A 15,699-nucleotide genomic window follows, 5' to 3' on the forward strand; every position below is an offset into this window, starting at 1 on the left:
ATTCTCTAGGCAAGAATACTGGAGTGGGTTGCCATTTCCTTCTCCAGGGGATCTTCCTGACCCAGGGACTGAACCCAGGTCTCTGGCATTGCAGGCAGATACTTTGCCATCCGAGCCATCAGGAAAGCCCATTCTTAGAGTAATTACTTTCAATTTAACAAGGAAAATTTGAGTTGTTTCAATGAACTGGGTGCTGTCAAGCATAAAGTGATAAAAGAAGAATCAAGGAGTTTACAAACCAGAGGGTGGAATTTAAGTGCAGAATTTTAAAACAGACATGAATTTTTGGAGTCGGTGTTTCTCAAAGTAAGGTATTGGACCATCAGACCTATCTATGGAGATGGTTAAGAAATACAACTCTTGGTTACATACCAAACTTACTGAGTCAAGATCTCTGGGGGTGGAGTAAGGGCATTGTGGGGAGAGAACAAATTAGCCAAGATGACATGTTCAGGCCCTCTCACCCCACATTTTATAAATAATGACTATGTAACAGCTGAGATCATTTATAACACTGCACATGTGCCACACAAGGCACTCGCTTGGTCATGAGGTACTTTGTGCTCTAGGCATTTATGAGCTCCACCTCGAATGTGGCAGCTTCCCTGGTGGCTCAGACAGTAAAGAATCTGCCTGCAATGTGGGAGACCCAGGTTTGGTTCCTGGATCGGGAAGATCCCTGGAGAAGGAAATGACAATCCACTTCAATGTTCTTGCTTGGAGAATTCCATGGACAGAGGAGCCTTGTGGGCCACGGTCTACAGGGTCCCAAAGAGTTGGAGATGACTGAGCGACTAACACTTCACTTCATTTCACTAGAACACGGTGGTGTTACTGCTGCATCACTGCTGTGTCTGTTGTGTTGGGTCAGCCACGGGAGGAGAGAATGTAGCGTGTCTACTGCTACGGCTGCAGCATCCGCCAGGAGAGAATAAATGTGTCTGTAGTTCCTATGGCTCCTCGAGTCTTCTTCCAGCCTCTTAGCTTGCACCTTGCCTATCCTGGGTTCAGTGAACAGTTTAAACAGTGAGACAGTTGGTGCTGTGGGCAGGATCAGAAACAGAGGCATCATTTTTAATTGGCCCCTAGAATTTTCTTTTGCCTATACAGTTTGAAAACCACTGATCTCTTGTAAGTGCCCTGGGCTGTTGAGAGGGAAATGAGTCATACACAGTTGTTCATCAGTTATTTGTGTTAACAATGCAACTAAGGAAGTTCTCAGCTTGGGATCAGTTAAAATCAACTTTGAAACCTGATGTGAAATGCAAACTCCTGGGCAGGGCCCAGTAATTTCTTACTTTGTGAGCATGGTATGGGGTCCAGGAATTTTTTAAGATGCATATCTACTGATTTCAGTGCAGTTCACTTGGGGATAACATTCTGAAAAGCACTGACCTGTTGCGTGGCAGTTGGCTGCAATCTCTAGCACTCTAGGCTTTGCCAACATTTAATGAGTATTATTTTGTTAGAAGCTATAGCCGTATGCTGAGATTTCAGATTAAAAGTTCTTTTACCATCTGAGCCACCAGGGAAGCCCATTCCTGACTATGGCAAGTCATATTATCAGTTCAGTTCAGTAGCTCAGTCGGGTCCAACCAGCCCCATGGACTGCAGCATGGCAGGCTTCCTGTCCATCAGCAACTCCTGGATAGAGTCAGTGATGCCATCCAACCATCTCATCCTATGTCGAGCCCTTCTCCTCCTGCCTTCAATCTTGCCCAGCATCAAGGCTTTTCCAGTGAGTCAATTCTTTGCATCAGGTGGCCAAAGTTTTGGAGTTTCAGCTTCAGCATTAGTACTTCCAAAGAACATTCAGGACTGATTTCTTTTAAGATGGACTGGTTGGATCTCCTTGCTGTCCAAAGGACTCTCAAGAGTATTCTCTAGCACCACAGTTCCAGGGCATCAGTTATTTAGCGCTCAACTTTCCTTATAGTCCAACTCTCACATCCATACGTGACTACTGGAAAAACCGTAGCTTTCAGTAGAAGAACCTTTGTTGGCAAAGTCGAGTCTCTGATTTTGAATATGCTGTCTAGGTTGGTCATAGCTTTTCTTCCAAGAAGCAAGTGTCTTTTAATTTCATGGCTGCAGTCACCATCTTCAGTGATTTTGGAGCCCACAAAAATAAAGTCTGTCACTGTTTCCACTGTTTCCCTATCTATCTGCCATGAAGTGATGGGAGCGGATGCCATGATCTTCGTTTTCTGAATGTTGAGCTTTAAGACAACATTTTCATTCTCCTCTTTCAGTTTCATTAAGAGGCTATTTAGTTCTTCTTCACTTTCTGCATATCTGAGGTTTTTGATATTTTTCCCAGCAATCTTGATTCCAGTTTGTGCTTCATCCAGCCCAGCGTTTCTCATGATGTACTCTGCATATAAGTTAAATAAGCAGGGTGACAATATACAGCTTTGATGTACTCCTTCCCTGATTTGGAACCAGTTGTTGTTCCATGTCCAGTTCTAACTGTTGCTTCTTGACCTACATTCATGTTTCTCAGGAGGCAGGTAAGGTGGATGGTATTCCCATCTCTTGAAGAATTTTCCACAGTTTGCTGAGATCCACACAGTCAAAGGCTTTGGCATAGTCAGTAAAGCAGTAGATATTTTTCTGGAACTCTCTCGCTTTTTCGATGGCAGTGGATGTCGGCAATTTGATATCTGGTTCCTCTGCCTTTTCTAAATCCAGCTTGAACATCTGGAATTTCACAGTTCACATACTGCTGAAGCCTGGCTTGGAGAATTTTGAACATTACTTTGCTAGCATGTGAGATGAGTGCAATTGTGCGGTGGTTTGAGTATTCTTTGGCATTGTCTTTCTTTGGGATCGGAATGAAAAGTGACCTTTTCCAGTCCTGTGGCCACTGCTGAGGTTTCCAAATTTGCTGGCAAATTGAGTGCAGCACTTTCACAGCATCATCTTTTAGGATTTGAAGTAGCTCAACTGGAATTCCATCACCTCTACTAGCTTTGTTTGTAGTGATGCTTCCTAAGGCCCACTTGACTTCACATTCTAGGATATCTGGCTCTAGGTGAGTGATCACATCATCATGATTATCTGGGTCGTGAAGATCTTTTTTTGTACAGTTCTTCTGTGTATTCTTTCCACCTCTTTTTAATATCTTCTGCTTCTGTTAGGTCCATACCATTTCTGTCCTTTATTGTGCTCATCTTTGCATGAAAAGTTCCCTTGGTATCTCTGACTTTCTTGAAGAGATCTCTAGTCTTCCCCATCCTATTGTTTTCCTCTATTTCTTTGCATTGATCACTGAGGAAGGCTTTCTTATCTCTCTTTGTTATTCTTTGGAACTCTGCATTCAAATGGGTATATCTTTACTTTTTTCCTTTGCCTTTCACTTCTTTTCATAGCTGTTTGTAAAGCCTCCTCAGACAACCATTTTGCCTTTCTTTTCCTTGGGAATGGTCTTGCTCACTGCCTCCTGTAGAATGTAACGAACTTCCATCCGTAGTTCTTCAGGGACTCTATCAGATCTAATCCCTTGAATCTCTTTGTCGCTTTCACTGTATAATCATAAGGGATTTGATTTAGGTCCTACCAGCGTTTTCTAGTGGTCTTCCCTAACTTCTTCAATTTAAGTCTGAATTTGGCAATAAGGAGTTCATGATCTGAGCCATAGTCAGTTCCCGGTCTTGGTTTTGCTGACTGTACAGAGCTTTTCCATCTTTGACTTCAAAGAAAATAATCAATCTGATTTCAGTATTGACCATCTAGTAATGGTTATATTATCAGGCCTGGCTAATATAGTAAAATAGGACCGTAATTATTACTGTGGCTTCAGTTGATGCAGCCAATTCATGATTTATATCAATGGATTGTAATCAATACCACCTCAATCAGAATACTTAAACTTCTTTTTAAATTACATTATGTTCATTCAGATATCCCCTCTTATTTGAAAATATAAATCCATAAATAGGATGTTGATTGGGACTTTATTTCAAAAGTCCTTTATTTCAAAAGGACTTTATTTGGGAGAAATAGTAATTATCTCCTAAAACAGTAATGCTGTAAATGTATCTTTGTGCTGTTCAACATTGTACAGGTGGTCTGAAAGTATAGTAAAATTTAATAATATCCTCTGACTTTTAAAGTCTCAAAAACCTGGGACTTTCCTGGTGGTCCAGTGGTTAAGAATCTGCCTTCCAATGCAGGGGATTGGGTTATATCCCTGGTTGGGGATTAAGATCCCACAACTGTGGGGCAATGAGAGCCCAAGTGCAACAGCTAGGGAAGCCCCTCCATTCCACAACCAGAGAAAGCCTGCATACCCTACCAAAGACCCAGCACAGCCAAAGAAAATTTAAAAAATATAATCATAAAAGCCAAAGGCAACAGAAAATGTTTGCATGGCAGCTTGCATCATCTGTGACCAGCCCCATTGCTAAAAAAGTAGACACTGAGGTCATCTTCCATGTCTTGCTCTCAAGCAGCCAAAAGTCTTCACAGGACAAAGTCAGACTCAACAGAACCTCAAATAGATTTCTTATGAATGAAATCTATCGTGACTCAGAAAGAGCCTCCTATAAATTCAGTTGTTTAAAAAGGAGGATAACTGTATAAATGTGGCATAAACTTATCCAAAAAAATCCAACCTGTGTCTGTTGTATAATTAACATGAACTACAAAAGAAAATTTTGATACTGGAGAGGACTCTTGAGAGTCCCTTGGACAGGAAGGAGATCAAATTAGTCAATCCTAAAGGAAATCAACCTTGATTATCCACTGAAAGGACTGTTGCTAAAACTGAAGGTCCAATACTTTGACCACCTGATGCAAAGAGCCAACTCATCAGAAAAGACCCTGATGCTGGGAAAGATTGAGAACAGGAGGAGATGGGGACAACAGAGGATGAGATGGTTAGATAGCATCACGGACTCACTGGACATGAATTTAAGCAAACTCCAGGTGATAGTGGAAGAGAGAGGAGGCTGGCATGCTGTAGTCCATGGGGTTGCAAAGAGTCAGACATGACTTAATGACTCAACAACAACAACAACACAAAGGAAAATGTTCGACTGTGAAAGCAAATATTAACATCCTTATGATCCATTATGGCTTCCCTGGTGGCTCAGATGGTAAAGCGTCTGCCTGCAATGTGGGAGACCCAAGTTCGATCCCTGGGTTGGGAAGAGCCCCTGGAGAAGGAAATGGCAATCCATTCCAGTATCCTTGCCTGGAAAATCTCATGGATGGATGAGCCTGGTAGGCTACAGTCCATGTGGTCGCAAAGAGTCGGACACAACTGAGCGACTTCACTTTTATGACTGGAGAGCTGTTAAATGTCTTTCAAAAGAATTTAAATGACCTTTGTTGAGAATGTCCCTGAGATGCTTTATCAATCTTAGATGTCAAAAAAGCATTGAAGAGTGGCCTAACTTTTGAATTATTTTCAGGATTATAGTAACACAATATTAAAAAGGCTGGTCCTACAGTGCAGAAAAATAGTAGCTTGGGGACAGATGTATATTATCCTGCCAGGTCAGTATGTGGATTTAATTCCCTTCCCTAGTTGGCTTCATTAAATTTCCAGGATGTCCTCTGAACATGGTCTTACCTGATACAAACGAGACACGATTTCTGTAAATACCTGAAATCAGCTTCTTATTACCCAGCAGAGAAGCCTGGGGTAAATCTCTAGCAGGAAGGAGAAGCCTTCTGCTAAGGATCAAGGAACAGATGAAAACATTCTTTTGGAGTTAAAAGAGAAAGGAGAATTGTTTGTCTCTACTATATTAGTATTAAACCACATCTTAATTTTCTCTGCTCTTAACCTTTCTAAACGTTTAACCTTACTTTTCTTGCCCTTACTTTTCACAAACCAAACTATTACTACAATAAAGTTTTATTTTATCAAAGTTGATTGGAACCAAGATGGTTTCATTAAAATTGTTATTTTCTAAGAAAATGGAAAATACCAATTCAACCTGAGAACTTCTATGTGGAAGGGAAAATAGAGGCTGTGTTTTACCTGAATAATTGTAATAAAAGCTATATCTGCCAGTACTCTTTCCTTTTCCCTTTATAAATAAATTAGAATATTAAAAAATCAATTAAAATCTGATAAAAAATACACGAGCTCATGTAATCCTCTTACTAGACAATAACTGCCATTTATATATTAAAATGAGATTATATAAAAAATTTATTTGTTTTACCCATTACAAATTTGCTTAATTTGTTTTTTTTCCTAATTATCTTTGTGCTTCTAAGTCCTCTTGTTAATCTGATGCAATTAACCAAGTTGTTTTGAACCTGCGCTTATGAGACCTTCTTAAAGGCTGGTGATTTTGCTGGTAATTTGTCAAGGTATATAAAGGCTGGTGAGTTTGCCCTGAAAACAGTATCTCCCAGGCAGAAATGGAAATAATCACCATGTTTAAACATGAAGCTGTCTTGGAAGGGAAGAGAGGATGGTGCAAGATATGGATGACTTATTACCACTGCTTCACCCAGGAAAAGTTCAAAATACACTCCTTACTGGTCACTAGAACTTTTTCCAAATGTTTATCAAAATAAGAGGAGCAAGAATTACTCTAAGTTGACCTTGAATTGCAGATGACCTTGAAATATAGCAGATGGCTGTCATATTATTACGACTAATAACCAGTTTTTGTGAATTAAAATGAAATAAATCAGTGAAAATAAGAACATTACTGGTGATGATGATCTTTGATGATTTATATGTTTTAGCTGTTTGAAAAAGTCAAAGAAGTTTGTCCAAATGTGCATGAGAAGATCCGAGCTATTTCTGCAGACCTCAATCAGAATGACTTTGCCATCAGCAAGGAGGACATGAAGGAGCTTCTTTCCCACACAAACATCATCTTCCACTGTGCCGCTACCGTGCGCTTCGATGACCACCTCAGGTACAGTCCCAGGCCCCTTTCATGACTTGTATTACACGTGTGTGTGCACACATATGTGTATGTTTCTTCATTATTTCTATTTTGAAAAAAGAGATATTCTCAATGAAAACAAAGGAGTAAATCTTTTCCAGAATCTTACCATCCACAGATAACCATTTAATATTGTGAAGACCATCCATTTCAACTTTTCTTTATGCATCTGTAATAAAATAGCCTTATGTTCAATTTCTCCAAAAAATGGAATGATGTTTTTTTTGCAACCTGTTCAGTTTTATTTTTAGATATCTTTCATTGTCAACTGATAATTTATTATAATTTGTAGTGACTACATGGCATCCCATTGTACATGTATATAATACACTCAAGCAGTTCTGTACTGAGGGACATTGCTTAGATGTTTCACTGTTATAAACAGCTCTGCAATGAACATCTGTGTATATACATTTTTTCCCTTCAGGTAAATTCCCAAAAGTAGAATTATTAGACACATGCCAGATATGTCCAGGTTATGAACAGTTTATATTTTGACATATAATGCTAAGTTGCTTTTCAAAAAGGTGGTATGAATTTACACTGTTCTTGGACATATGAGTGCTCATTTCAGTACCATATTACAATTCTTTAATTCTTTTTATCATTGTCAATATGAAAATGGAAATAGTATTGCAAATTTTGGTTTTTATTTCTTTGATAATCAGAAAGGTTGAGAATGTTTAAATGCTGATTGACAGTTTATTCTTTTGTGAAATGCTTGTTTGTGTTCTTCACCTATTTTTCTCCTGAAACAATTTTTTTTTGGTCTATTTTAAGACTTCTTGGAAGATTTAGCATATTAACTCTTCATCTTTTATAAGGCTCAAAATATTTTAACAGTTTATCGTTTGTCCTCAGCTCTGTTTTTATTATTTACAGTTTTTCATTATTTCTTCTAGTATTTTAATTGTTTTATGTTTACATTTAAATCTGACTCATTTAAAATTTACTTACCTCTAAAGAATAATAGGAAAATTCTATAAAAATAAGAGTGATGTGTATGTGTTGTACAGTATATTTTTTTAATGTTAACAGATGGTTATTTTTTAAACAACATATATTAAATGATTTATTTTCATTTTTTGTTTAAAATAAAATAGTATATTAAATGCCTATTTCTGAATCCTTTTTTTATTTTTTATTTTTATTTATTTATTTTTTGAATCCTTTTTTTAAAAATCCCATTAATTAGACTTTCTTTTCCAGTACCACAATATTTTAATGACTACTATTCTTATTTTATTAGGCAAGTATACACACATTTTTCTCTTCTTAAAGAATTTTCCTGACTTTTCTCACCTCTTGATTAAACTTAGAATAAATCTGCCAAGTTTGTTTAAGGGTTGTGAGTTTGATTGAGATTACCTTAACCATGTAGATTGATTTAGAAAAATAGCATGATTTAGACATTGACTTTTCCTACCCAAGAACAATGTATATCTTCATTCAATTTTTCTCTTATGATCCTTAATGAAGTTTCATAATTTTCTTTATATAGAGCCTACTTATTAATTTGATATCTTTTAAATGTTCTTTTTTGAATATGTGCTGTTCTTCCATTGTAGATTCTAATTTTTGTTTCTATACAGGAAAGCTAGCGATTTTTTCATGTAACTTTTAGAAGTGAACACCAGTTCACCCCAGTTTTTTCCAGCTGCTTCTGTTTTTTCTCAGATATACAGTTATATAATCTGATAGTGCTTTTGTGGTTGGCTTTGCAGTGATGGTATTTATTATTTTCCTCTCTAATTATAAGGCTGGAACTTCAGAGCAGTGTTAAGCAGTAGTGATTGTGAGCATTTTTCTTAACTCTGACTTTAAAACCAGTACTCCTTACTTTTCACCATTAAGTATACACAGGCTATCAAATTGAAGTATATGTATTTTTAAATAATTTTCTTCTTATTTTAGTGAAATTATAAAAATTGAACTGGAAATGGGTATTGAATGTCATTTAAAATTTTTTCTATATATATATATTTACACATGATCACATATTTTTTTTCTTTTTTTGAGTTAGAGTAATAGGTTTCCTAATTTTGTATTAAACATATATTTCTAGAAAAAGAATTACTTCAATGTCATCATATCCATATGTTTATGCAGCTTTGTGTTCTATTAGGTAAAATTTAGAGTTTTAACATAATTTTTTTAACTGAAGTATAGTTGATTTACAATGTTGTTTTAATTTCTGCTGTAGAGCAAAATGATTCAGTTGTATATATACACACATATATACATGTATACATTCTTTTTTATATGCTTTTCCATTATGGTTTATCATAAGATACTGAATATAGTTCCCTGTGCTTTACTTTAGAAACTTGTAATTTATCCATCCTATAAATAATAGTCAGCATCTGCTAATCCCAAACTCCCAATTCATCCCTTCCCCACCTCTCTCCCCCTTGGCAACTTCATCTGTTCTCTATTGACATCAATTTTTATATCTGACCTATACCTTTGCAATAGAAAAATATTTATCACTCTATATTCACTGTTGCTCTCCTCTAGTTTATTTGAATTTTCTAACTTAAGGTAGATGCCTAATTTATGTTTTTTATTCTTTTAATGGCTGCTTAAGAAGTCCCTTTATAAATTCAGAGGATTGTGATTTTCTTTCCTTCCAGTTGATTTAGAATCAGATGACTTCTCAACATGTATCACAGAATTTATATGCACAAAAGACATCATCAACATATAACATATTCCAAGTATCATATAACTGTGTGGCCATGACCCACACTTTTCCTCCTGGTCCTTCGATGCAGCCACAAAAATCAGATGGATATGCCAGTTACTGAAGTAGGTGCAGCTCCAGCAAAATGGGATGTGACTTGCCTCACTGTATTTCCTTTTGCCTAACCTTCTCCAGACATGCTGTGCAGCTTAATGTCACTGCCACCCAGCAGCTTTTGCTCATGGCCAGTCAGATGCCGAAGCTGGAAGCCTTCATACACATTTCTACTGCCTTTTCAAATTGTAACCTGAAGCACATTGACGAAGTCGTCTATCCATGTCCTGTGGAGCCAAAAAAAATCATTGACTCCATGGAGTAAGTAACATGGGTTACACGGTGGGTGGGGGTGAAGGGAGACGGGCTTTCGTTCATTTACAAAGTAAGACAGTGAGATACCCTGGGAGCAGAATGCTTTGAAAAGGTGCCAGCTTCAGCTCCCTGTCCTTGCTATTCTCTGTCCCCAGTGGGGAGTAGAGTGCTTCTTGATGGAGGAGAATTGGGATAGAAAAGCTGTATTAGGTTGCTTAGAATTCCATGAGGTACTTGAGAATACTTTATGGAGGTGGTTTCTCACTTCTTAGTGAACTAAGTTTTGCTACTAGATTTTTTTCAAGGGAAGTATCAGGGCTTCCCAGGTGTCACTAGTACAGGAGACACAAGAGGTGTGGATTTGATCCCTGGGTCAGGAAGATCACCTGGAGGAGGGCATGACAATCCACTCCAGTATTCTTGCTTGGAGAATCTCATGGACATAGGAACCTGGTGGGCTACAGTGCATAGGATTGCAAAAAAGTCAGACACAACTAAAGCGACTTAGCATGCACCCAAGGGAGGTTTGCATACATAGCATGTAAACGTCCAGAAGAAAGGCTTTATCATTAGACTGCAAAGGTTCTGCAACTTACTAGCTCTGTGACCTTGAGCAAATCTTTGGCCTCTCTGAGCCTTAATTCTTTCATGTGTGAAATGAGGCTAATAATAGTGCCTGTCTTTATACCTGTGATGATAATGTGAGTTATACAAAGCAGTTACTACAGTGCTTAATAGCAGTTAATCAAAAAATTGATAAAGAAGAACTAATAGGGAAGAGAAATTTCTTCCAAATCTGGCAGAAAGTGTCAGTTTCTTGATCTGTTCAGCTGAGAGACACTTCCCTTATGATCCTATTATGCAGGAGAGACAGAAGTCTAGCATTTTTCTCTTTGGCCAACTAACAGGAACTATTTTCTTTTTAGGACATCACCCTGATCTCAAAATAAGTATGTTTTTCTGTTCTGCCTCTTCATTCTTGTGTTCTATTTACCAAATTTGCCTTATTTTGTTTGCTTTTTAAAAGACTCTGCATAAAACATATTATAGCAGAGAAAATATACTCTCACAGTGGATCTGTCAGATTTTAATTTTTTATAATACTGTATTTCTATTTTAGATATACACTTTAGCTTTAGCTAAATCAAGAGTTTATTCCCTTCAGGGCAAACATTTTTATCTCATACAGCTCTGAGAACAGATATTTTTACCTGTCATTTTAAAATAACCAGGACGAAAGAAAAATGAAAGTCACTTAAAGGAGACAGAGGTTGCTTAAAGTTGCTAATAAATCATGATTTGCTTAACTGGTGCAAAGGAACCTTTCAGAGTCCAGAATTTCTCAGGATAGTTGGAGAAAAGACACTGTGATGCCCAAGTCAGTGCAGGAAAGTCGAGGTCTAAAGCCTTGACATGTTTTCAGGATGGAAATGATTTGTATGCTGTTTAGCCATCCTCTTACAGCTTTGTCTTTTGGTAAATGTGGTGTTTATGGATGTGATAAGCCCATGAAATAGGAAATGGCAACCCACTCCAGTATTCCTGCCTGGAAAATTCCATGAGAGGAGCCTGGCAGGCTACTTACTGTCCATAAGATTGCAAAAGAGTCAGACCCAACTGAGAAAATGAGCACTCAGAAGCCCAGGAAAGGAGCAGACTTCTCCCTGTCCTTTGATTTTTCTGAGAGGTCACCAGAGAAAAAGGTAGGAAATGGAGATTCAGTTCACCCAGAGATTCCATACCCCTTTCTCCCTCCCACACTGTGTCCAGATGCTCAAACCCTCCCACACCCCATTTCAAAGAATAAGCTCTCCTCCCAGAGGAAGAGTTGATTTATTAACAGGCATTCTCCACTCCCCAGCATATGTCAACTGGTAAAGGCAGGTATCGGCTATATGATTGATGATCAAACTGTAATGGACATTTAATACAAAATTTATGTCTGTCTGTCATGTACTGCTCTCCAAGGAGAACAATTATTTTAAAACATACACATATGTGGCCAAACAGAACTAGGAGAACAATTATATTTTGTCTCAACAAAATGCATTTCAATGCAGTTAAGGAGCTAACGCTATCTTTTTTTAAACAAAGAGAACATCATTACCACAGTTTATTTATTTAAATTTTTATCTTCAGAACCACCTGTCCAGCACCATCCCTCTCAGTCTTACATGTGTGCCGCAGTCACACAAAGTACTCTCTCTCATACGTCTCTGCCTTGGCTTAGGTTATTCTGTCTCTAGAAGCTACTTCTACCTCTGCTTCCTCTGGTAAGTTCTTATCCAGACATCAAAGCTTTCCTCTGGGAGCACATGGATTCAGGTGGCCATTCCCGTGCTCCCAGAGCACCCTGTGCTCATCCTCATCATGACATTTAGCACAGGTCATTCCAAATGTCTGATTATTTGTCTATATCTCCAGTGGCCAATGAGATTCTCAAAGGAGAGGACTGTCTCTTGTTCCTTCTTGTTCTTCAATGCCAGCACAAAGTAGGAACTCAAATATTGCTGAATGAATGAAAAGTTTTTGATGGAACTGGATGATCTTTGTTCATACCACTCTGGCTAAGATGTGTTCTTGCTTGTTTGTTTAGACAAAGCAGGAATAGAATTCCATAGCAAGCTGGTATTTGAGAGTGTGAAGTCTTACATATAAAATACATATATGCCCTCATCTTATCTGTGTTTTGGATTGCTCTTTTTTTCTTCTTAAACTTGGAATAAAACCTATGTGTTAAGTTTGGAATAATGCTTTGAATAAATCCCAGCAGCCCCTCACCAACTAGACCATTGTTCACGACTGTTTCAACAATTCCTATATCAGATAGAATTTTCTGAAGTTTTAAAATGACAGCATTAAAGTTATTCTGAATAAATACTACTGCACCTAAATCCAGGTTTAGTTGCTCTGTTTTAAGAAAATATTTTTCTCTGATTTCTTCTCTATTTTGTAATTGGCCTCTGGTTAAAATAAAATTGCCCTTGGAGATTTTTAACAGTAACCCTATGGGGTCTAGCCACTGTTATTGTTCTGAGTACTGCAGTGGTCCTCATTTTTTACAAAAAAGGAACCAAGAGTTAAACAGCAAGAAAATCTTGAAGCGTTGTGATCAAATAAAATCTCTCATAAAAGAGTAATGAATACATTAATTTTAGATGGAGGGAGAGGAAATTATTTCACAATGTAGGTATACATGCTAAGTTGCTTCAGTCCTGTTCAATTCTTTGTGACCCCATGGACTGTACAGGCTCCTCTGTCCATGGAATTTTCCAGGCAAGAATGGTGGAGAAGGCAATGGCAAGCCACTCCAGTACTCTTGCCTGGAAAATCCCATGGACAGAGGAGCCTGGTAGGTTAAAGTCCATGGGGTCGTGAAGAGTCGGACACAACTGAGCGACTTCACTGTCACTTTTCACTTTCATGTGTTGGGGAAGGAAATGGCAACCTACTCCAGTGTTCTTGCCTGGAGAATCCCAGGGACGGCGGAGCCTGGTGGGCTGCCATCTATGGGGTGGCCCAGAGTCGGACACGACTAAAGCGACTTAGCAGCAGCAGCAGCAGCAGCAGCAGCAGCAGCAGTACTGGAGTGGGTTGCCATTTCCTACACTAGGGGATCCTTGCCACCCAGGGATTGAACCCTCATCTCCTGCAGCTCCTGCATTGCAGGTAGATTCTATACCACTGAGCCACCGGGGAAGCCCCTTCACAATGTATATGTGTACCAAATCATCACGATATGCACTGTCTTAAAATTTTGTTCATCAGGTATACCTTAGTAAAGCTGAAAAAAAAGAAAAGAAAATCACCCATAAAACAGTAAAATGAACCTTTGTTTTTCCAGAGAAGCAATTTAATGGGAATTGCAGTTCTGGAAAATAAAAGAGGGTGTGCACTTTTTTGCCAGGAACTTTCCCAATTGTGCAGGCTGAAGAGATCCTGCTTGGCATTGTTAATAAAGGGAATGGAACTGTGAGCCAAACTCGACACCTCTCATTCCTGCCCTGTACTTCTGTCCTTCTCAGCCCACCCCATGTTCTGTCCATCTCACAGCCCAGCCCCTCCCTTCCCTCAGCCCATCTCTGAAAATCCAGAATTTCCTTTGTCCCTAACCATTCCCAAAAGATACATTTTGATTATCTTATTATGGAAACTTTAGTATACACACATTTTCATAATAAATTAGGACTTGATGTTTTTAATTGGCCTTTCGTGTTCAGCAACTGATTATCTGTGCACTTGTCTTCTGCCCCTCATCCCAACACAGACGTTTTATGATGTAATGATGTCACCATTCTTATAATTTCTGCCTGTATATTTCCAGCTTCTACATAGTTGGTAATATTTACCTTTAGAAACTCATGTGTGTAAATGGATCAGGGATGACCAACAAACTCCAGTTTTCCAGAATAACAGCTTAAGTGGAATGTTTATTTTTAAAGATGCTCATAGCTGACCAACAAGGACAGAAGTTTGGGGCTTATGCTTCCCATACTTTTTAGGCCAAGGTAAATCCTCTTAGAGGGGCTGTGTAGAAGAAAAAAGCTTTTATATCTGTATAAAACCTGAAATAACTAGAGTTAGGAACCAGAAAAATGGATCCATAATTACTTAGTGCTTTATTTAGCATGCTTAAACCAATCTAGTAAATATGCAATAAGAAGGGAAGGATTCTGTGAATCATCATTGAGCAATTACTTGGAACAAAGGTACTTTCACAGACATTTAATTCCTTAACGTAACATCGTAGGGCTGATACTATTATGGCTAATGTACTAACAAAGGAACACAGCCTCAGAAAGGTTAAGTAACTCTTCACAAATCTCTCAACTAGTAAGTGCAGAGACACAAAGGTTTTCCATGGCCACATGATTATGGTCTTTCTAGTATATGCATACTTTCCCATGTGATTAAATGGTGCTTTCTTAAGATAGGGACTGTACTTTCAAGGAGCTCACAGTCAAAGGCAAATAGAACAGAGCAGAATTACCTCAGAGGTGTGGTGGAGGAAATGGGATGTAGTGGGTTTGCTGGTGCTGAAGGACTCTAAAGACAGATGTGGGAGCTAGAACTGGAAGAATGTGTACAGTGGGGGACAGTCAGATGGGGCACACACTGGGCAGAGCTAGCGAAGGAGGAAAACCTAGGACTTGCCTGGGACAGAGCTGTAAGCCCATTTTGGCATCACATAGGTTATATGTAGGCAAGCTGTTAGAGGTCAAGCTGGAAAGGTAGAATGGAGCCACACTATGGACATTTTGAGTACCCTGCAGAGGGTTATGTTTAATTCTACAGACAGATCTGTTGAGGGAGGACTCGTGTGTGTGTGTGTGTATGTGTGTGTGTGTGTGTGTGTGTGTGTGTGACTTGGGCCATTTGTTTCATTTTGTTTTAATCAAGGAAAGACTTTGATGAAAGTGAGCTTTAGGAACATGATGGTTATGGAGCAAAAGGGGATAGGTTAGCATGGGAAGTCTCCAGAGGCATGGAGACCCATCACCTGAGATGGAATGGGGAAGGGGACTAGAGCCTTTCTGAATGGCAATACATGTAGAAAACCTGTATGTGTTTGTGGAAAGAAAAACCAATAGGGCATGGCTACTGCTTTGCCTATTGGCTTGCGTACACCTTTTTTTTTGTTTTCATTCAGTTGCTAAGCCCTGTCTAACTCTTTGTGACCCCGTGGACTATAGCCCACCAGGCTCCTCTGTCCATGGGATTTCCCAG

General features: G+C 38.6%; 1 protein-coding gene across 3 annotated transcripts in view; it reads left to right on the forward strand.

Moving 5' to 3' along the window:
* The window catches only part of FAR2 (fatty acyl CoA reductase 2), a 176,465-nt gene that overhangs the window by 132,508 nt on the left and 28,258 nt on the right, over positions 1–15,699 (forward strand). For all 3 annotated transcript variants that reach the window (XM_010856032.1, XM_010856031.1, XM_010856030.1), the window contains exons 3-4: positions 6,715–6,890; positions 9,799–9,978. In XM_010856032.1, the coding sequence (XP_010854334.1) occupies positions 6,715–6,890; positions 9,799–9,978 (356 nt within the window). The remainder of the gene's footprint in view (positions 1–6,714; positions 6,891–9,798; positions 9,979–15,699) is intronic.

This window comes from Bison bison, unplaced genomic scaffold (assembly GCF_000754665.1).
Source record: "Bison bison bison isolate TAMUID 2011002044 unplaced genomic scaffold, Bison_UMD1.0 scf7180017864370, whole genome shotgun sequence".
NCBI lineage: Eukaryota > Metazoa > Chordata > Mammalia > Artiodactyla > Bovidae > Bison > Bison bison.